The sequence below is a fragment of the Macrotis lagotis genome, chromosome 1 (assembly GCF_037893015.1).
Source record: "Macrotis lagotis isolate mMagLag1 chromosome 1, bilby.v1.9.chrom.fasta, whole genome shotgun sequence".
Classification (NCBI taxonomy): Eukaryota; Metazoa; Chordata; class Mammalia; order Peramelemorphia; family Peramelidae; genus Macrotis; species Macrotis lagotis.
Genome location: NC_133658.1, coordinates 332555318 through 332579009, shown reverse-complemented (window position 1 = coordinate 332579009; position 23692 = coordinate 332555318). Strand labels below are relative to the sequence as shown.

The 23692-nt window shown below is 37.3% G+C and overlaps 2 protein-coding genes across 2 annotated transcripts; one reads left to right on the top strand and one right to left on the bottom strand.

Annotated features, from left to right (window-relative positions):
* The first annotated feature begins 82 nt into the window (after positions 1-82).
* B3GALT9 (beta-1,3-galactosyltransferase 9) lies at positions 83-4298 on the top strand. The gene is made up of 3 exons (XM_074211708.1): positions 83-596; positions 1314-1365; positions 2895-4298. The coding sequence occupies exons 1-3, from the start codon at positions 583-585 to the stop codon at positions 3996-3998; spliced, it is 1170 nt and encodes a 389-aa protein (XP_074067809.1). The 5' UTR covers positions 83-582; the 3' UTR covers positions 3999-4298.
* On the bottom strand, positions 1768-23692 carry PSMD5 (proteasome 26S subunit, non-ATPase 5). The gene is made up of 10 exons (XM_074211707.1): positions 23498-23692; positions 13773-13917; positions 13372-13485; positions 12579-12707; positions 11549-11658; positions 10693-10835; positions 10168-10359; positions 9281-9390; positions 8603-8743; positions 1768-7802 (listed from the first exon to the last, which is right to left on the bottom strand). Exons 1-10 carry the CDS (start codon positions 23668-23670, stop codon positions 7545-7547), a joined length of 1515 nt encoding a protein of 504 aa, XP_074067808.1. The 5' UTR covers positions 23671-23692; the 3' UTR covers positions 1768-7544.

Genomic DNA, 23692 nt, shown 5'->3' with positions numbered 1-23692 from the left:
AACTGACGAGCTAAGGGCGAGGGGAGGAAATACAGTAACCGGAAGGGCCTCGGGAATATTTCCGATTTCCTTTTCGCGAGAATTGTAAATGAAGCATGCGCAGCAGCTCCCAAAATGGAGACGTCTCCCAGCCGGCACTTGTCTCTAGGGCTGAAGTTGATAGAAAGCATATGTAAAAACCAATGAGAATGTGAACAAGAAACGTAGTCAAAATAATTCTAGATAAAAAGATATCAGGTACTGAGCGACATGAGCAGAGCCGGAAAGACATTGTACACCCTAACAGCAGCATGGGGGTGATGCTCAACCTTCCATCAGTGCAACAACCAGGGACAATTTGGGCTGTCTGCGATGGAGAATACCATCTGTATCCAGAGAAAGAACTGTGGAGTTTGAACAAAGACCAAGGACTATTTTCAATTTAGGGGAAAAAAAGTTATCTTATTATATATATATTTTTCTCTTATACTTTATTTTTCTTCCTTAAGAATATGATTTCTCATCACATTCAACTTAGATGAATGTATACCATGGAAACAACGTGAAGACTAACAGACTGCGTTCTGTGAAGGGAGGGAAGCAATGGGAGAAAAATTGTAAAACTCAAACTTTATTTAAAAAAAAATTAGGGACAGCTAAAGTGGCGCAGTGGATAGAGCACCAGCCCTGGAGTCAGGAGTACTTGAGTTCAAATATGGCCTCAGACACTTAATAATTACCTAGCTGTGTGGCCTTGGGCAAGTCACTTAACCCCATTGCCTTGCAAAAACTAAAAAAAGATAAAAAAATTAGGATATGATTTTAAAAGAGCCTTTCATCTCTCACTTGCCAGAATGCTGGCCTAGCTCTCAATTGGGTGAGCATGATTGCTCCAAGTACCTGATTCAACCAATTCTTGGTCTCAATTTTATTCTTTACTTTGATTTATATCATCTACTTTTATGAAAATATAGTCATTGATCCTGGCTTCCTAACCATTTTAAAACTGAACTAGTTAAATTTATCTTAAGTCCCAAACCTTAAGTCGGTGTTAAATAGTGTCAACTCAGATTACAAGTCACAACTTTCAGACCTTAAAAGTTATACAGCTAACTCATTTTATAGATGAAACCATATCTGAGATATGAGATGACTTGTTTAAGATCATATATTTAGCAGCAAAACATTTACCAGACTCCAGATCTCTTGTCTCTAGTTCACTATACATTGATTCCACAAAATCCACAAAATTGTTTTGATGATTCTAAAAATATCAAAAAATCCATCTTCTCTTCTTCCCTTTTCCTATGTTACTTCCACCTCCAACAATTAAGAATCAAGAAGTCACTCAAAGTCAAGGGCAAGCCAACCTCCAGCTTAATACAGGTAAGCTATGGACTTTGAAAAACAAAATAGTAATTTAGTCAATCCTAAGGTATAGATAGGATCATAAACCTAGAGTTAGAAAGGAACCCAAGAGCCATCATTTCATTTTAGAGATTCATTATAGAGATGAGGAAATTGAGGTCCAGTAAAGTTAAGGGAGTAGCCCATGGAAGAATTTGAAGGCAGGTCCTCTGACTCTGGAGACAGTTGTTGTCATCAGATGTAATGGACCCTTATTTAAATCCTTTAAATGTATACATTCTAATCACAAGTATTTGTCTCTTATAGAATATTAGTGATCTAATAAAATCATCTAATCCAATCAGATTTTATTGTTGGAAAAAAATGGTTAAATATTTTTTAAAAACCTTTTGTTCAAGTAAACAAATTATAGCTTACCCCAGAGTGATCTCCAACATTAACAGTTCCCTGAACATCAAGGAACATTTTTTAAATTTAGTCCCTATAGTATTCGGGACTATGAATTAGGCACACTGTTCAGATTCAATTACTTTGGATTTTCTCCAACTGCAATATGATCGAGGTGTTTTGTGTTGTGTGTGTGTGAGCATGGGCATTTCTGTGTATCCATCTAGTAAGCTGGAACAAAGATCAAATTGATTAGAGAGAAACCTTATCCTAAATGTTCCAGACATAAAGTGCTTCCACTTCAGTTGCAAATGAACTCATCTTGTTTGTGCATTTGAATCTAAATCCCTATTTGGACTTAAGTACTTTGAGAATTCGGAATTCCTTCACAGATAATATGCAGGTAAGTTTTATTTTAAATGTTTAAAACTTTTGTTGTGAGAGGCAGGGATTAGGAATTCTAGGTATCCTAGCTACTCCTATGGTACCCTAGGCTAAATACAGTATTAAAATCTGCATTTTCTTTTACTGTAAGTAAACTAGAAAACTGAGAAATTCAGAGCTTAATGATGGATGAAAATAACTCAAAAGCTGGTAATAGAACCTTAGAGTCTATAGAGTTTAACCCTCTCAATTTACAGATAAATAGGATTTTCTTCTCTATTCAATCAGTAGAAAGGGAAGATAGGAAACCATTATTATAAGCCAGTGAAAATGGGTTCAGCTCCCCTTCTCCAACTCTGACCTTCTTCATCAGACTCTATTGACCCTATACCATAGAGCAAGCAGGTTACAGTAGTCTCATTGTTGTATTTTTGTGTGCATTTCTCAGCTAAATACTAAGTATTTTCTTTGGATAGGAAACAATGCAGATTTAACTTGGTCCCATTTACAAATGTTGTTATTATATTTACATATTAATATTAATAAATTCCTTTGAAACATGGCTCAGAACTATATATGCCATAAACGAATTTAAAAAAACTGCTTGGCAACTGTAAAAATGGAATTCTTACATTACAGGAGGAAACAAATTCTATATAAATAATATCAAAGGCTAATTCAATTGAGAAATAGCAAATAATGGTTTCTACTTCAAATATATTTCTATTAACTTCAGACAAGTACAGACAACTATCTTATGTTCTCTTCTTATTTAGGTGACATTCTGTAGGCTTCGGACTCACCAGTGGTGCTTCATTTTATTTAATGTCATCTTGTTTCATGCCCTGCTTTTTGGAGCTGACTTTGTGGAAGAATATTTTCTACAGACATTACCATATGTAGATGTGAGAGTTCTTGAGATTAAGGACAAGGCCAGAAAACTAAATGTGGAACCCTTAAGATATAATCTCTCAAAATTTTATATCTTGAGTCAGGAAGAGGCATGCAAGGGAGAAGATATCTTTTTACTCTCTCTTATCTTCAGCAGGCCAGAAAATGGGTCAAGGAGGGATTTGATAAGGAAAACTTGGGCTAATATGACTACAATACGGGGACATTCTATTCTCACATTATTTGCCTTGGGAATGCCAGATTTGGGAACCTCTCAGCAAGACATCAACATGGAATCTAATAAATATAGAGATATTGTTGAAGGATTCTTCCTGGACAGTTCTGGAAACCAAACACTAAAGACCATCATGATGATGCAGTGGGCGGTAACTTTCTGCCCAAATGCCATGTTCATCCTCAAGGTCAATGAAGAGATGTTTGTCAATCTCCCTAGCCTGGTAGACTACCTCCTCAACTTAAAGGCCCACCTTGAAGAGATATATGTGGGAAGGGTCATCCATCAGGATATGCCCAACAGAGATCCTCAAAGTCAGAATTTTGTTCCAATTAGTGAATATCCAGAAAAGTACTACCCTGATTACTGCAGTGGAGAAGCCTTTATTGTGTCCCAGGATGTGGCTCGTATGATGTACGTGGTTTTCAAGGAAGCACCTTTGGCAATACCTGCTGATGTTTTTATAGGAATCTGCGCCAAGTATGCTGGCCTCATACCCATCCACAGTTCACGGTTTTCAGGGGAGAAGCACATCAGGTACAATCGTTGCTGCTATAAGTTCATCTTCACATCTTCAGAACTGACAGGTGAAGAAATGCCACTTGAGTGGAAGGAAATTAATGATGGGAAAGAATGCACCTTGCTTGAAACCTATTATGGATTGGTCTCCTGCAAACTTTTAACATATCTTGATAGCTTTAAACACTTCAATATAGCACCTATAAAAAATGATGCAATGTATTTTGCTAATTAAGATTTCATTTTCCTGCAAAAGATATATGCCTTATAACTTCCCTTTTTCCTATAATAGTAAATATTTCTCCCTCTGTATTTTCCCCTAAGCTATATTAAAGCCTTTACATATATATATCTGGCAAGAGAAAAAAAAATTCTTGGCTCCTTTATCCATGTTATAAATATCAATGATAAAACAGTTCCTAAAGAATTTAACTTAGCATAGAATTTTTTATGCAATCAACTTGTCTTTTTAAAAGGGAAATACATTAAGTTTATTTTTGTGAAGAATTCTCTTCTTATATAATTGAGAGCTCAAAAATGTTCAGTCATATATATGTTGATGAAACTAATTTTGCATTTTTATATCTGATTTGAATATCTGAGTTGAATCACATCAAAAGCATTTAATAGAATTATTATAAAATATTAACACTGTGTGCATGCCACAAATGGGTCCATAAACTAAAAATTATAGCTCCATCATCTCAAAGAATTTTATGTACCTACTACATAGAAATTTTAATTTTATTTTTAGCGTTCACAAGTTCCTTGAATTAGCACATTTATCTCCTATACTGCTAATTTTCAGCAGTTTTTCAACTAAGTCCCAAACAGGCCTCACAATACAGACAGGATACAATCATTCATTCATTCATTCATTCATTTGGTGTTGGCACACAGTATTTTCCTTATAGGATAGACAAGAATAAACTAGAATTAAAGTACCAAAAATTTATTAAGAACTGGAAGAGACCTTAGAGGTTATCAAGTCTGTCCACTATAAGAATTGCCTCAAAAATATCCCAATTATCTAGTCTCTACTTGGTTAGAGCTAGGACATTAGCATTCACTGCTAGCTAGTTAACTCCCTAATTTTATGGGTGAGGAAACTGAGCCTTAGAGATATGCAGTAACTAGCCTAAGTCACACTACTAGTAAATGGTACTTTACAACTCAAACTAATTCTTTTTTTTTTATTCCAAATACAGTATTCTTTCTATAATACCACAAACTAAAATTCCATTTGAAAATGGAATTTGGGGGGTGGCTAAGTGGTGCAGTGGATAGAGCACCACCGGCCCTGGAGTCAGGAGCATCTGAGTTCAAATCCGACCTCAGAAATTTAATAATTACCTAGCTGTGTGGCCTTGGGCAAGCCACTTAACCCCATTTGCCTTGCAGAAACCTAAAACAAAAAAATAATGGAATTCGGGATTAAAAAAAAGAGAAAATTGGATTTTGTATACATTGCTAATTCAGCAATTTCAAAATATCATTTTAGGCTTTGAATGTCTTTTTTTGCAAGGCAATGGGGTTAAGTGAGGTAATTATTAAGTGTCTGAGGCAAAATTTGAACTCAGGTCCTCCTAACTCTAGGGCTGGTGCTCCATCTACTGTGCCACCTAACTGTCCCGATTTGAATGTCTTTTAATCCGATAGCCGTTTCTCTCAAGTTCCTAAAACTGAATCATATTTCTTATGCAGCCAGCTTTACAAATAAGCACTAATATTACTTTAGAGGCAGCAAGGTGGTACAGTGGATGAATTTGGAAACAAGTAGTCTCAAATTTAAATCTGGACTCAGACACTAGATCTATGACCTGGGCTAATCATTTAACCCTTTCCTCCATTTCCTCATCTGTAAAATGGGGATAATATTAGTAGCTCCCTCCCAGGACTTTGGTGAGGATCAAATGTATTCATGATATTGGTTTAGAAATATATTTCTTTCCTGGAAATAACAATAATACAAACAGAGCTTTAAGATTTGTACAGTATTTTACCAATATTAGTACATTTGCCTATTATCTCTGCCTCTTAGAATTCCTAATTCTCTTCAAAGCTCAGATCAAATGGTCCCTTCCCTATGAGGCATTTCCTGAATCTTCCCAGTACTAATGCCTCTCCTTTAAGAAAATACATTGTATTTACTTACTATACTCTTATATGAACTCTTCTCTTTCCTTCAAGAGAAGTAAGCTCTTTAAGGGAAGGGACTGCCTAATTTTGGCTTTGGTACCCAATGCTGTTCTTTATCATGTGATAACCATGACATGCATTGAATTGGATTTGGGGGGGGGGGTGCATACTAAGTCATCAGCTTCACTTTCTTCTTCTTTAGAGTTGGGGCCAAATATCAATCATGACCACTAGAGATGGCCCTGGATGTGAGGCAATCAGGGCTAAGTGACTTGCCCAGAGTCACACCAAATTTGAATTCAGATCTTCACTGCTTACTTTTATAATCATCAAATTCTTTTGGAAAAATTCAATTTGTTTCAATACATTAATGTATTGAAAAAGTCATTAAGTTTATTGATGTCTAAGAGAAGTCTCAGAGAGTAGTCATCTGGGTAGTCAGGAGACTCGAGTTCTAATTCCAGTGTTGCTACCAACTTCCTCATGTATAAAACTAAGATTCAAAAGATCCCTTCCAATTCAAAAAAATCTACAATTCTAAAACCATATTAAATAAACTGATATTTACTAAGCATTGAGATTTAGGGCACTGTGCACGCTACCAAATAAATGAGTGATTTATGGTGATAGGGGAAAATTTAGCTACTTTCTAAGTCTAACATCCTGTTTCTAGTAACTCAAGCCTAGTATCTGTGAGAGAAAGGCTAAGTCCCCTAATCATTCCAACTTTAACATTCAATGAATTCAAGTACTCTTAACAGAAGCTGTAGAGGAAGAATTCATTTTCAGTAGGTGTTGCCCGAGAGAATATTTTAATCAAGTGCAATGGAGAAAAATGGGAAGTCACAGATATAAAACAGAATAGATGCAATTCATTAGTTATAGCCAAGAGTTATCAAAACAAGAAGGGTTTTTTCCCTCCTGAATTTTCCTTAAGTCACAGAATGTCTCATTTTCGTAGGACAACAATTATAAAAACTCCTCTCAAAAGCTCACCAAAGAGACCTTATTATAAATGATTTACTTACATTATAAAGAGAACACATAATTTTAGGGTTTCACACTGCTTTATAATCTAAAGACTATGCACATCCAATAGCAAGAAAGTAGTGGAGTAAAGAACAAAAAAAGTTTGCCAGGAGCAGAAGAGAATTCCTAATGTAACTTCTCTTCTGAATAAAGCAGAATCTTGACAGAATTTTTTTATTTAGGCAGTTCTAGGACAGAATTTCCCAGCATTTGTGCCATAAATATATCTATCTATCTATCTCTATATAAATATAGATATTTTAATCATATGCAGTTTTGGCAAGATCATGTGTATTTGGGGAAGCAGAAAAATACTTGGTTCAAATAATGATGAAGTCCCTTGCAATAAGGAATATTTTCTTTTTGTAATCAAAGAGCTCCAAATAAATTCCTGTTCCACAATGTACTTCAAATACAGCAACAACAAATGCATAGTTGTTAAGTCTACCATAAACACATCATGATAATTTTTCTTAAAAGTGCAATTATAGTTAAAAGTATTTTCTGTCTGTTGTGTTAAATACAAAAACAAAACAAAACAAAACAAAACCCAAGGTCTTTGGAAGATGGCTTGGTCATCAAGATTGGTCCCCTAAATTTAATTTTGTGGAATTCATTCTGCTCCTTCTACAGCTGTAGTTGCAACAGACTTCACAAAGTAAGGGCCTTCACTCAAGTAAGTTCTTAGTCTTAAATAATACTGGTTTCCAAAGATCTCTGCAATTGTTTTTGAGTTTGCAAGGGCTTTCACTAGTTCATATTTGGCATCTTTTGAAGCTTTGTCATGTTCCACAGACCGATCCACTATGTATTCCACAAATCCTGGGCTGTTAAGCATAAGTTTCTGAGCCCAGGGTTGGTTTGCAATGGCCTAAAGAGCAATAAAGGAAGAGAACAATAACTTTTTAATCTCAGAAAAAAAAATTAAAGACAGTTAAATAGTTAAATATGGAAGTTTGCTAAGACAGGGTCTATATTTTATTTGCAAAATTAATAAAAGCTCCATTGATAGCTTACAAAGAATTCTTCTCATTAAAACCCAAAAGAATAAATATTATTAACTCTACTTCAAAGATTAGGAGACCATGGCTTAAAAGAGTTCAACAATTTGTCATGGTTACATAACTATCAAGTGACAGAATCAAGACTCAAATCCAGGTTTTTCTGCTTCCAGGTCAAATGCTTTTTCTACTATACTATGACATCTCATCCAGCACAGAGAACTATGCTTTGCATACAATTACAGACTTAAAAGACTACAGAATGAAATAAAAAGTTTATAGGGATCTTCTCCCCCCCACACCCCATTCCTTCTACTCTCCCCTACACCAATCCCACCTCACAGACACAATTCCATAGCTCCTTACTACCTTTTTTTTTCTCTTAAGGTTTTCGCAAGGCAAATGGGGTTAAGTGGCTTGCCCAAGGCCACACAGCTAGGTAATTATTAAGTGTCTGAGACCGGATTTGAACCCAGGTACTCCTGACTCCAGGGCCAGTACTTTATCCACTGCGCCACCTAGCCGCCCCTTGTTACTACTTTTTAGATGTTTATGTCTCATGAAATTGAAAATTCCAACCTCCTACTTAATACTAAAAACATCAAATTGACAGAAATATTGCTATCAAGTCAAAACTTTAACAATGCTGACCTTGGGAGGAAATACTTACTGTGAACACTTTTAATGCAGCACAATGCAGCTCAGGGAAAGGTTGGGTGCTGATCCCTCTAAAATGTTCCAGTGGTTCCCGAGTTAAAGATAAGAACCAGAATTCTGTCATTCTTAGGAGATCATCAGTCTGTTGATCATACTATAAGACAAAAGAGGGGAAAATTATTCAATTTTTCAATATGGTTAATAAAAGCATAGACTCTTGTAATTTACAGCTAGAGCCTTAGAGAACCTTTGATTTAAATGCCTCATTTTACTCTGAGCTCTAGGAATATTAAGCCATTTGCCGTAGGTCAAACACAGCAGAGCCAGGATGCAAATCTAGGTCCTTTGATTCCAGCATTTTCACAAACATGTAGCTGAGAACAAAGGATTGGTAACCCAGAGCCCTGAATTCTAATAACATCTCTACCAATAATTGTGATCATGATCAAGTTATTTTACTGCATTGAATTCCAGTTTCCACATCTGTAAAATGAAAAGATTGAACTAGATGAGATCACTTCCATCTCTAGGATTCTAGACAACTCTTATACTAACACTATCCACTTACGAAGTATGCTCAATATGAGTAAGGATAGGACTTACCTGACAAATGTGTTTTTTTTTAATTCTGAAATGTCAAATCACATATATTTAGTTTACCAAACATAATCTACTAATTCCATTTACTCACTGGTAAATGAAGAAGAGATGAAATGGCATCCAAACACCTAATCTTTAGTTCTGTTGAAGCATTCTTTGCTTGGTGTCCTATTCTCTTTAGTAGGTGTTCAAACCGAATTCCTTTAGGAAATGGAAACTCAGACTGTATTAAACAAATTATACTTAGTGTTTATATATAAAGATACGCTCTAACTCTGTACTAAAAATAAATGTACTTTTAGAGACCAAACAATAGCCAGGAAAACATTTGCCTAAGTACACACACACACACACACACACACACACACACACACACAAAATAGCACAAATTTTTCAAACTCTAGTCCAAAAGCACGCTCGAGGTAGTCTACAGTCTCTTTGGTTGGGAACCCTTATGGTTGCCAATCAGTCAAAATTTCTGTAATGGCTGGTCTTTTATCAAAGAAGCAGGTTGATGCTTACTATGTCTTGAATTATAGCCATGGTTTTGTTTGTGATCATTATCTATACTGTTTATAATTACTGTTTGTCATGAAAGGCCCTTATTTAAATTATACTTATGGGTAGAACATCAAAAGCACTGTTATCTTTGTAACTATGTTTTATGCAGTGGTAAACTAGATTATAGAAGTGTCAGAGTCAATGATGTACTATAAAGTCAAAAAGATCTAATGAAAGGAATAGCAGATTAGGTGTCTAGTGACAATTTTGATCCACTGCAAAAGGGAGTTATTAGTGAGTTTGAAAACTTGACTTTTTAGTAATGAGTCCAAATTCATTAAGATTGTAAAAACAAAACATCAGTTTTCAGCAAGGTATTAAATCTACCAGCAATCGATTTAATGATAAATAATCAAATTTCATCATTTTCATCATAATAAAACTTTCCTTTAGAAATGCGAGGCAAATTGCACCAACCTGTTTTTTGTAAAACTTGTTTTCCTTCCACATTTGAGCCAAGGATCCCTAGGGTGTCAACTGCTACTCCTATCATGGTGGGGTCCTGTCCTTCTGCCATTTCAAAGACTTTTTCTATAAAGATTGGGTATCGTTCACAGATCTGTTGAGGGCTATCCACTATTGCCAGGTTGCCAAAAAATTTGACAAATCCTAGAGAAAGTGACAAAAAAGAGATCTGAATCAAGTAGCAAAATAGCATACATTGGACTACAATTAATTTTACCTTGAGGTTTCACATAACTGAGGTTTAAGAGAAAGATGACTGAATGTTCTGAGCATTATTGGACATTTCAAAGACAGTACTGATAGCAACTCCCTAAACAGGAAAGCAAAATTGATAGAACAGAGGTTTCAGCAGACCTTACTTCAGGATAAAATGACTTGTCTCTTCTAAAGAGACCTCTTTGGAAGATCTTTTTTTTTCAAAGACAACAAATCCTGGGCCTGTTTATAAACAGATGAGTCAGTAGTTGCCTCTATTACCTGGCAAATAGAAACTGGAGAAAGGATCTGAATCTGCCCCAACAATGATATTAGAAATTTGATCAACTATTCCTTCTTGGGAAAGGTACTGTCGTCCATGATGAGAATATGCAAGTGATGTTACCATTTCTATGCAAGTGGCTCTGTAATATATAAAATGGACAAAAGGACTTTTATTAGCGAACATCAAGTAGTTTTAATGAAAAAGAAATATTAATTTCATATTAAAAGCATTATAAAAATGAATCACTCAATCTGAGATACTCAAATGCTATTCCTCCGAGCTCTAACATTCTAATTCTATGACTTACTTTGCAGATATTACTAATCAAAGGTAAAAGATATATTTTGATTTTTTTCTTTTCTTCTTTTGAAAGGGAATAGGGTTAAGTGACTTGCTCAAAGTCACACAGCTAGGTAATTATTAAGTGTGTGAGGCCAAATTTGAACTCAGGTCCTCCTGACTCCAGGGCCAGTGCTGTATTCACTGCACCACCTAGCTGCCCCTTGATTTTATAAAGGCTGCTTTTAATTAACAAATACTATGAAATAACAGAATCCTAAAATATAGAGTAGAAAAAGACTTTAAAAATCACCTAGTGTACCCCCTTCTTCCGTGGATGAGGAAAATGAAACCAAAAAAGGATGACTTTAAAATTCACATAACAAGTAGGTGGTAGAGCCACATCTCTAAACCAGGAGTTCTTTAACTCAAAATTCACAATACCAGTTGTCTCTTAACAAAGTTTTGAAATCATGCCTAGATGATCATTTCTTCTATGGATCAATATGGGGAGCCAATTCTCAAAACTCTAGGAAGAAGTTTGCTTTCCAAAAATCACCTGGGTCAACCCACCTGACTAGCACATCATCACCAGTCAGCTCTCTAATGAGTTGGGTTACTAATCCACTGTTGGTACAGTATTTTAAGGATTCTGGTGACACAGAGGCAATTTCCACAATCAACTAGAGAAAAACAAAAGCAGAGTTGTAAAAGGAGTCATCCAGTAAACACTGGTTCTCAATTTAACCTAAAATAAAGACAGAGAGAACTTAAAATAGAATTTTTAGTTCTAAAGAAAAGAAAGACATGCCTCAACCCTGAGCTTAAAATTTCCCATAATACATCTTCAACACACACACACACACACACACACACACACACACACACACACACACAAATTATGATGTTTTTAAAATTTGTCCTATTTTTAAAGGAATGATGTAGGATGTTTTAGATTAAGGTAAGAAATGAACAACAAAAACTTGATCATCAGAATTAGAGTTGGAAGGGATATAGTTTATCCCTCATTTTACAGGTCACAAAACATTTTTTTTGAGGTTTTTTTTTTTGTTTTTGGGGTTTTTTTTTGGCAAGGCAATGGGAGTTAAGTGGCTTGCCCAAGGCCACAAAGCTAGGTAATTATTACTTGTCTGAGGCCAGATGTGAACTCAGGTACTCCTGATTTCAGGGCCAGTGCTATCTCTACTGCGCCACCTAGCTGCCCCTAGGTCACAAAACTTAAGGAAGATAAGGTGACTTGCTAAAATCATATAAAGTACTAGGAACAGGATTTAAATTTATTATCAACTATACTATACTGCCTTAATTAGGCATTTAATAGATGTCTACCTGTGTGTCTGTGTGCACACATTCAACTAGACTTTAAAATTGTCTGTGGATAGGGCCCCACAATCCTGTTGAATGCACCTTGTCATATACATAGTAAAAATAAATACTTATTTCCTTATTGTTCTTTACAATGTAAATTTGCTATAATTTGTAACATGAAGATTAGCATGATTTTTCCAGATCATCCTATTTCCCACAACAAGCTCTCTGTATATTCTGGTACAGAAAATAAAAAGAATAGTTTTCATCTTACCTCATAGACCCTGTACCGTACGATATCACTTTTTTCCATAACATTTTTTAAATCATCTAGCAGGCTGCTTTCAAATAAAGACTCCAATCCAGCTTGAGTTAAGGACATTCTTGACAGTGACTTGATAGCCTTACAAAAGTAAAAAATTTTCTTAATCATGTAAACACAGGAAAATAACAGCAATGCAAAAGTACTTAATGAAGAGCTTCATGTACATTATTTCATTTGAAATTCATAATAATCCAAAGAGAAACAAGTTATAATTTTCTTGATGATCAAAGAAGTTAAGCTACTTGCTTTAAGTGATATTGCTTGGGCTTGGATTGGACTCAATACTAGGCTTCTTTTCACTATACTACGCTGCTTCGCTTTAATTGAAAACAGCAAGCTAAAAAAAAAAATCAATGGCTCACTACTAAGAAATCTTTAAAAAATTTCTTCTGACAACAATCAAGTGAATGAGAACTTTATGTATATGATATGTATTCCCAAGAAAAAGATCAAAAACTTATAATTAGCATTCATTTAGCAATGCATCATTAAGATACCCCAAAATAGGCTTCAAATACAATTACTAAACACACTTAAATTCTTCACAATTCACTATCAGGACCATCTCCCTTTCTTCATTTTTTAAAAATAAATCAGTTTCTCTGCTTATTTACTATGTCTAGAGGTGTTCTAAAGGAGATTTTTATTCAGGGATGGGTTGGACCTGGTTACCTCTGAAATACCTTCCAACTCTGAGATCCTGTGATTTTAAGAGTGTGTTTCACAAGTCCAGAGTACTCACCGTTTTAGCCACAGACAATTTTTCTGCACCAATGCAATAAATAATTTCCTTCAGTAATTCAGGACTATTGAGAATCTCAGTAACAGCCTCTGAATTTTCTACAATTCTGCCAACCTGAAAAATTCCAAGATATTAATTAGTAATAAACTCCCACTGTAGGATCACAATATAATAGTTAAATATCTGCATCTGCTGAAGATACATAATCATTCAACCCCTCAACAAAATTCCTTTTATTATGTGTTAAGGATCATTACCACAGCAGTATGACTCAGTATAAATGCTGGTATAGACTCACTCATTGTCACAACTGGATTGTAATTGTTGTTTTATACCCACACCTCTGTAGGAAAAAGAAAAATCTTGTGTAGGGCAGCATATTTACTATTAAAATTCCATACCTGGGACAGGGTGAGGATTACCACAGCATCATCAGGGTGAGATAGTCCCCTGTGCAGTTCATCCCTAAGGTTTCGGGCCACGTGGACTGGTTCCATAGCTTGGAGAAATCTCTCCAGAATGGACACACACAAGGTAGTCTGCTCCCTGAAAACCAAGACCCATTATTTGTCAAGACGGGCAGAGGAAGTCATGTAAGGGGATAAGTAGCAGGGTGGTTTAACAGTCTTGTTAAATTTCAGTATTTTCACCAATATCAAAACTGATTTATGACTAGCATCCAACCTATAGATTTTGTGTATTTATTCAAATAAAACTGATTAAATGGGGGGCAGGGGGAAAATATGCTTTTCTTTTACTTGAAAATACTCTACATTTGGACATCTAACAGACCACATTTTACCATTGTTCGTGAATATTAATGCACCTTTCACACATATGAATGTCTGGTCATTTGGTCTACCATCAGGAAAACCTAGGAAAACTTGTTCAGGGTTGTTTTATTTCAAGCCTTTAAGCTACCACTATGTACCCCACAATCTGCTCTTTACAATGAAAAAAGTGAGAAGTAAAAGACATAATCCTTGCCCTATAATCGTTTCTTAAAAGCATATTGAGAGGGGCAGCTAGGTGGCGTAGTGGATAAAGCACCAGCCCTGGAGTCAGGAGTACTTGGGTTCAAATCCAGTCTCAGACACTTAATAATTATCTAGCTGTGAGGCCTTGGGCAAGCCACTTAACCCCGTTTGCCTTACAAAAAACGAAAAAAAAAAGCATATTGAGGAATCATGTTTCATATGAAACAGATTAAGAACAAAACAGCATATAATTAAATGTGATATAGTAGTATATAAAATATACTGTGACAAATCCATGTATACATGTATATCTACACATAATTAACAGATTGCCTAGTATTTTATTACTAATCATTTTAACAACTACCCATTTAATCAGGTTGCTCCTCCCAAAGACTCTGTCTGTGGGACTTCAGCCTTTTCCATTTAACTCTCTCCTATGCCAATCCTGAGTCAGTTGCTTCAGATGAGGGGGGAAAACTTGTGATATGATATAAAGAAGATTGCAATTCGAAGCAGTGAAACTTGAGTTCTAGTCTTACTTCTTACTATATGATCTTGGTTAAGTCACTTCATTTTGTCAGACCTGATTTTTCATGTCAATTGAAGGGAGTTGATGTGATGAACTCTAAGGACTCTTCAAACTCTAACATCTATCTAATTATACAAACAAATAATTTAGAGGCATATATTATTTATGCCAATAATTCAGATTAACATAATTTTCAAACTTTCATGGGTTTCTTCTTAAATAAATTTCTGGTTCTATTTCTCACTCTTACTTCCAGATCAAAAAAAGAATCCATTTCCTATCAGGTTCCAACTGTCCTATAATCCATTTTATCTAATATATTAAGTAATGAGACTCCTGTAAGCTCTCAAAGAAAACATGAAATGGTCTCCCTTCTTTTCTTTGCTATCAGCTCTAATTTCACCTTTCTGTTAAGTCTTTACAAACTAACCTACCTATTATCCTTTTTTCATTATCTATTTTCTAAATTCAAATCAAGCCATTTGGCTTTTAACTTTTTTCTTTAACTTTTTTATTCATCACTTTTATTTTAACATCACCTAAATTCCTCTCTCTCTATTTCCCCCAATTCAACCCCCCTACCCCCACACCCAGGGAATCAGTCCCTTATAATAAAGGCTTTTTAATAAAGAAAAAAAGAAAAACAAATCCAGGAAAACCAACTGATATAAAAACATCGTATGTAATAGTTCACACCAATAGACCATCTCTTGCTCAAGTCAGCAGGACCTAAGTTCAAATCTGGCCTCAGACACTTAATAAGTGCCTAGCTGTGTGACCTTGGGCAAGTCACTTAACCCCATTGCCTTAAATAAATTTTAAAAAGTTTTTAAAAATGTTACTGGAAAATGTTTAACAAAAAAAATAAAAATACAATGCAATACAGATAATATTAATTTATAGTTTAAGTCAGTTGGCAGGAATCCATTTCTATTTGAGTTTGAAACCACTGGTCTATGGGAAATTCAATTAGAGTTGTCCAAAAGGTAGAGCCTGAAGGACAGTAGAGAGACTGGGACTAATAGATCTGAGAATCTATACAGAGAATATAACTGAATTCATGGGAGCTGTAAGATAATCAATTGAAAAAGTATAGAGGGAGAAGAAAAGAGCTCAGGATAGAGTAGGAAACACCTATGATTATTAGGAACAATGTAGATGAATATCGAGCAAAAAAAAAAAGTGATCAGACAGGTCACCAGGAGAGAGGGATGTTATGAAAAATATAAAAAGGAGTGTATCAAGGAGAAGAGTATGATCAAAGGTATTAAAAAACTTCAGAGAAGTTAAGAAAAATGAGGATTGAGAAAAGATCATCAGATTTTGCAGGTAAGGTATCATTAGTGATTTTGGAGAGCAGATTTAATCAAATGAGAAGAGAATGAGAATAAAAGAAGGAAACCACCAAGTATAGGTAACATTTTCATAGCGTTTAACCATGAAAGGAAAGAGAGATAGGACAACAGTTACCAGGATGAACAGATTTAAGTGAGGCTTTTTCTAATAATGGATGAAACAAAGATTAGTAAAAGAATGAGGTCAAAGAGAAAGAAATCTGCTAGAGAAGATGGGATGAAATGTGATCTCTTGTGCATGGAGATGTGAAACAGGTGAAGGAGGGCAATAGTGATCAAAGACATCTCAGTGGTATGAAATGAGAACTAGGAGAAAGAGGAAGCTCTTGATATATATATATATATATACATATATATATGTATATATATACATATATACACACATACAGAGAGAGAGAGAGAGAGAGAGAGAGCCTCATTTTTTTCAGTGAAATAGGAGCTGAAGTTGAAGGAATAAGAAGAGGGAAGCTGTGGTAGGTCTGAAAAAAAGTTAAAAAGGTTTGGAAAAGCAGAAGAGATAGATGGGATAGTGAATTGATTGGGGAGATGTAAAAGGACTGCCTTGCTGCAGGTAGGGGGACCTAACTGAGGTCAGCAGGTATGCAGGTAAGAGTGAAGGCAACAGATGGTGGAAGTAATCTAAAACTAGGGTTTAGAAGAGCAAGATCTATGACAGGATAAAAGGGCAAAGAGATTCAAAAGAAGATGGTAAAAGATTAAATGGTTCCTCAAGTTATCAAGACAGAGGAGAGGAAAAGGACAGGAGGCAGGGGGAAGGTGAAGTGAGGAGAGGGTGGGGAGGGGAGGAAGGGGGGAAGGAAAGGGGAGGGGTGGGGAGGGAAGGGAAAGGGAGAGGTGGGGAGGAGAGAGGAGTGCAGCCAATGCAGGGAGGTTGGCCTGGGCAAAAACTAAGAGGTGGAGGGGAGGAGAACAAAGAATAGTGTTTGGAGTTACAAGCCAAAGGGAGAGGTGGGATGAGAGTACATTATGATCAGATAAAAAATAATTTCCAGAGCTCACAAATATGGAAGCTTAAATACTAATGGGAGATGGCAAAATCAAAGATATAATTATCTCTGAGTGTATCTGTGGCAAAGGGGAAGAGAGTAGGACATAGGAGATGAATAAATTGAGAAGTTGGGAAGTTAGGGTGTTTATTGAAGTCTTCTACTAGGAGGATAGAAAGTAGAAATAAAAGACTATGGGGGTGGCTAGGTGGCACAGTGGATAGAGCATTGGTCCTGGAGTCAGAAGTATCTGAGTTCAAATCCGGCCTCAGACACTTAATAATTACCTAGCTGTGTGGTCTTGGGCAAGCCACTTAACCCCACTGCCTTGCAAAAACTTAAAAAAAAAAAAAGATAATGAACTCACAGAGAAAGGAAAAAGTCCTGAGAAGATAAATATGGACTAAACAAACTTCAGAGGAGGAAAGTGATGGTAGAAAGAAATGCCTGACACCACGGGGAGCAAAGATTAATCCAATTCCTCCACCCCAGTCAGGGAGTCTAGGAAAGGGGGTGGGCAGGATGTGGTATGAGTCAAAATAAAACCAGTGCTAAAGAGGGTTGCCAGTGAAGCAGTGTCATCAAAAGAGAGCCAAACTCAGTGAGTACAAAAAAGATGGACAGAGAAAAGAAAATGTTTAAGATGAAATCTAGTTTGTTACTTAGTGAGTAGGTATTCCAGTAAGTACTATGCTTTAGAGCTGAGTGGAAAGCTGAAGTTCAGGTAGGTTATCATTGAACAGAGGCATGCATAGTCTTGGGCAAATAGTTCCAAGGAAACAGGCATCTGTCTGTGGTTGGGTGCCTGGAGCTTGATGGAAAGGGACAGACATTAAATATAAGCCACTTCTGTGTCCTATATTTGTATAATATATATATATATATGTATATTTAAGGGAGAGAAGTTTTTTTGGTTTATTTGTTTTAAGGGCAGCTAGGTGGTACAGTGAATAAAGCATTGGGCTTCCTGAATTCAAAACTGAGTTCAGACGCTTACTTAGCTAAGTGATACTGGGCAAGTCACTTAACGCTCTTTGCTTCAGTTTCCTCATCTGTAAAATGAACTGGAGGAAGAAATAACAAATCACTACAGTTAACTTTGCCAAGAAAACCCCAAATGGGGTTACAAAGAGTTGGACACAATCGAACACATCTAACATAAACACATTTTTTAAAAGTATTTTTTCCCAGAGAAGAGGTATTACTTGGGTCAGGATAGCATTTTTTGTGGGCAGGACACTGTGCTAAATGCTTGACTAGGAGTTCAGTCACTAGGCTAAAAAACTGTAGAGAAATGAGAACTTGAGCTGAGCTTCAAGCAAAAGGCAAACTGAATTAAGGGAAGGAATCTTCCTCCTCAGTTCTTTCCTCAGCAGTAGACAGGGTTTGGGGAGTTGGTGAGGAAGCAGTCTTTTACCACACTACAATTCTCAATATGCAAAGCACCAGTCAAGAACTATCCTGGCCCCAGTTGTGTGCAGTCTGTATTTTCATAGTCATGGAATCCCACCATTAAAAGGGGACTTCAGAGATCACTTACTCCAACCTTCTGAAGCATAAATTCCTCTTGCCCACATAAAATGCTATCCTGACCCAAGTAATACCTCTTCTCTGGGAAAAAATACTTTTTTTTTTAGGTTTTTGCAAGGTAATGGGGTCAAGTAGCTTGCCCAAGGCCACACAGCTAGGTAATTATTAAGTGTCTGAGGCTGGATTTGAACTCAGGTACTCCTGACTCCAGGGCCTTGCTCTAACCACTGTGCCACCTAGCTGCCCTGAAAAAATACTTTTTTAAAATTTATTTATGTTAGATGTGTTCAGTTGTGTCTGACTTGGGGTTTTCTTGGCAAAGAAACTTCTATCTGCTGGTGAAACAAGTGCTCCTGTATTTAATTCAATTCAATTCAATTCAATTCAATTCAATAAACATTTAATGTGCCAGGCTCTGGGACAACAAAAAGAAAACAAAATAGTGGCTATTTTCAATGAACGTACAATCTACTGAGGGCATATAGAGAATACTCAATGTGGAATCAGAGGACCAGGGTTTAATCTAACCATCTCTACTTAATGGCAGAGGATCTTTGGGCAGATCACTTAACTCCTCAGGGCTTGGTTTTCTCAATTATAAAATGACAATGTGAGACTATAGGATTTGTAAGATTTCTTTCAGCTTTAAACCTATGATACTACAAATTTGTGAACGCAATTAAGTATATACAAGTTAATTTAAGAAAAGAGAATGCTATTCTAAGTCTTTTTCTACCTTATTTCTATACTCTCTCATTAGGTAATATCATAGCTCCTAGAGGTTTATCATCTTTAAGGTCACCCCCAATCTATAGTCTGTAACACATTTCCCATTTAATATTTCAAAATACATATCATGTAGGCATTTCAAACTCAACTGCCCAAAACCAAATTCATCATCTTTCCTCTGAAACTCTTCTCTCCTTCCCTATTTCTGTCTAGGGCACTACCATCCTTCCAATCATCTAGGTTTGGAGTCTTCCTGTTCTATTTGATTTTTCAACTCTCTCATCCCATATATCCAGTCTAGACTGCCACAACAATCTCACCTTAGTTCACAGGAAAAAGACATTTATGAAACTTCTATTATATGCTAAGCCATGTGCAAAGTAAGCATTCTGCAAATATTATCCCATTTGGAATGCTTACAAGTGTCATAGCTGAAGAACAAAAAGGCCAAGAAGAGTAAGATGGGTTGCATTGTTAAGGACTTTAAAAGCTAAGCAGAGAAGCTTCTATTTGATTTAGAGATAATAGTCATTTTAGTTAATTGAGTAGAGGAGTAACCAACTTATATGTTACTTCCTATTAAACTGACCTTCCTAATTTTAAATATGATATTACAACATTCTTCTCTACCCCATGCTTTGAATTCATTCCCATTCATTTCTGATTTATTGTCACCTTCAAAAATCTGCTCATGTCATCTTATACATGAAATCTTTCCTGATCCCCAAGTTGCCAGTAGCTGGCCCACAAAAAAAATTTACTCTGTATTGACTGAGTATATGCTTAAATACTTACATACATAGTCTCCTTCAATAGAATGTAAAATCTTGGATTGTAGAGTCTTTTATCTTTGTCTTTGCATCGCTAGCATCAAGCATAGCAGGCACTAAAAAATTCTTGATTAAAAATTGGGGAGATCAAGAAACACTTCCCATAGGGGGTAGCTTGAAGGAAACTGGTCTTTAAGAGGCAGAAGTGAAGAAAAGTTGCATTCCAGGTATGAGTGACAGTCCATATGATTACAAAGAGATGAGAATAACCAATTTGACTAGAGTGAAGATATATGAAAAGGAACCATATATAATAAGCCTGGAAAAAGTATACTAGTACCATACTGTGAAGGCCTTTAAATGCACTAAAGAGTTTCTGTTTTATCCTAGCAGCAAATAGGGAAAAACTAAAAATCTCTGAGCAGATCAGAACTTTGCCTTGAAAAGAATTTGGCAGCTGGGCAGAGGATGACTTGTAGTTACAAGTAGATAGGTAATAGAGTACATAGAGTGAAGGAACTGGAATGGGGGAAAACTGTACAACTTTGGCTTTAGAAATTTGCCAGCAATGTGACTCTGAATAAGTCACAACCTGTTTACCACTGTTTCAATATCTAAAAAAATGGGGGAAATAAGAGCATCTGCTTCCTAGGGATTTTGTTGAGTTTCAAATATGACAACTCATGCAAAGTGCTTTATTAAACTTATATTAACTATGTAAATGCTACTCATGGTGTCCTGGATTAGAGTAATGATTGGGACAGGAGAATGAGATAGATTGTAGAGGTAGGAAGGTTTGTAGAGAAAGGAAGGAGGCACCTGCTCAACTGACTGGATTTAGAGGGAGTTAGAAAAGTCTTAAGGAGCTATCAAACAAATAACTTATGAAGCACCTACTTTGTGCCCAAATACTTCAAAAAATGCTGAGGATAACAAAACAAAGATGAAACAGTCTCTAACCTCAAAGAGTCTATATTTTATCAAGATAGACAAAATTTTCACTAAACAGGTACATCAAAATAATTTTTTAAAGGATGATCCCAAGATTGTAAAACTAGGTAACTGGAAGAATTATGAAAACTTCCATACAAACAGGAAAGTTTAGAATTCTGTCCTGCATCAGCAGAGTTTGAATTGTTGAAGGTACAATCAGGTAGACACATAAGAATACAATTAGCAATTTAGATATGTAGTTTAGATTAGGATGGATATATAGATTTGGGGACTACTTAACATAGAGAAGAACCTATGGTGAATGGATGAGACCATTAAGAGAGTATAAAGAGAGGAAAGGTGGTCAAAGACAGAAGAGCCTTATGGGTCAGTCATGATTAAGGGATAAGAAATGGATGAAAATGCTCTAGATAGAGAGTTTGGAAAGAATCCCAAGTGATAGTCCTTCAAATATCAAATGTTAGCAATCAAGTCACTTTCTAAATCTTTCTTTCTTCAAAGGCTTTCCTAATGACTCTGCCTTTCTTCATTCCCTGTACTGAAATTCCTGCTCTTCTGCCCCCTGCCTTCTGCTATCTTCATTATCTCTTTTATCCTTTCCATCTCTTCCTCAAAGCATCCTTGATTATCAGAACAAGATATGAACAATACATCTGATTTTAAAAATGGAGCTCAAACATTAAGAAAACCATATAATACAAAATACCTTGCTGGTCCTAGAATAGTATACATGGACTTTGTCGTCTAGGAAGGGGATAGGGAAGAGAGAAAATTATCACACATGTAAAAATTTTTTAAATACTCTTATGCAGGGGAAGCTAGGTGGTGCAGTGGATAGAGTGCAGCCCCTGGAGTCAAGAGTACCTGGGTTCAAATCTGACCTCAGACACTTAATAATTACCTAGCTGTGTGGGCTTGGACAAGCCACTTTAACCCCACTGCCTTGCATAAATGAATGAATGAATGAATAAAAAATACTCTTATGCACTGAAGAGGCAGGGAGGCCTACTGAACAGAAAACTGGCCTTGGAGTCAATAAGGCTTGTATTCAAGTCTCATTTCGAACATATTCTTGTTGTATAATACTGAGAAAGTCCCTTTCACTTCTCAGTGAAGCAAGCAACTATAAATTGCAAATAAATAGCTTGTCAAATCCTTATGTAGAGGTGACACTGTCTGATCTAGGACTGGAACATCTTGGAGTGCCAAAAAAGCCATACCAGATTCTACCGATGTAGAAACTGTCCTTCATTGCCAAAAGCTCATGAAAAAAAATCTGCCTGTTACGCTGTTTCAAAACTTATATTTTTAAGTCTCTTAATATTCTAGGACTCTAAATAAAAAACATATCAAACTGTACCTCATACAACTGACCAAGAACTAGACACAGTAACACCTCTGAACGAATCCTGTGGGGAAGCTGTTCCATCAACATACTCTGGAGGTTTAAAGTGTGTGTGTGTGTGGGGGGGGGGGGCGTGCTGCCAGATAGAGAGCACTGACCCTGGAGTCAGGAGGACCTGGGTTCAAATCCGCCTTCAGGCACTTAACCTAGCTGTGTGGCCTTGGGCAAGCCACTTAATCCCATTTGCCTTGCAAAAACCTAAAAATAATTCAATAAATCAATAAAATAAAATGCCTGGAGGGGAAAGAGGGGGAAGGGAAGAGAGGATGACAGAAAACAGGCCACTTTCCATTGGGCAGAGAGGGGGTGAGGAGGAGGAGGAGGAGGAGGTGGAGGAGATTCACTCATCCCACTTTACTTGCTAAGTTTACTATTTCGGACGTTTCATGTTTTATCAGTGGGGTCACAAATGCAGAGAAAGGGCCATCATCGGAGCCCCCGCGCTCCGCGCCCTTCACACACGCCGTAAGAAAGGGGCTCCGGCGTCCACACCCGATAAGCAGACTGGCAGCCAGCCGCGCGGGGCCGGCCCGGGTGGGCTGGGCTCGCGTGGGGCCGGCCCGGGTGGGCTGGGCCCGCGTGGGCCTGTCGGCGCCTCCTCACAGGCCCGGCGCATTGGGGCGGTGCAAAGCGCAGCGCTGCGCAGGGGCTGGGGGCCCAACGGTCGGGCCCCGGCCCCGGCCCCCCGGGAAGCGGCTCAGACGGGTCTCGAGCTCTGCCCTGCGGCCCCCGGGCCCCGCGCCCTTCCCCCCGAGATCCGGGGCCCGGCACCGGGCAAGGCCTGGCTCTCCGGGGTCCTTTCGGGTCAGGGAGGTCAAGCCAAGCCGCCTCCCTCTCGCGGCCCGCCACCCCCCGGGGGCCCCTCACCGCTGATTGGCGTTGAGGAGCGAGAAGAGAGGCCCGAGCCGGAGCTCCGCCGCCAGCTCCCGGAGCGAGCTGAGAGACACGGCCTGCAGAACAGCCTGCAGGGCCCGGAGCTCCTCCAGCGGCGCTTCCAGCCTCGCCACCTCCCGCAGCAGCTCCATCACCTGGCTTGCCATCTTTTCCGAGCTCCGCGCAGGC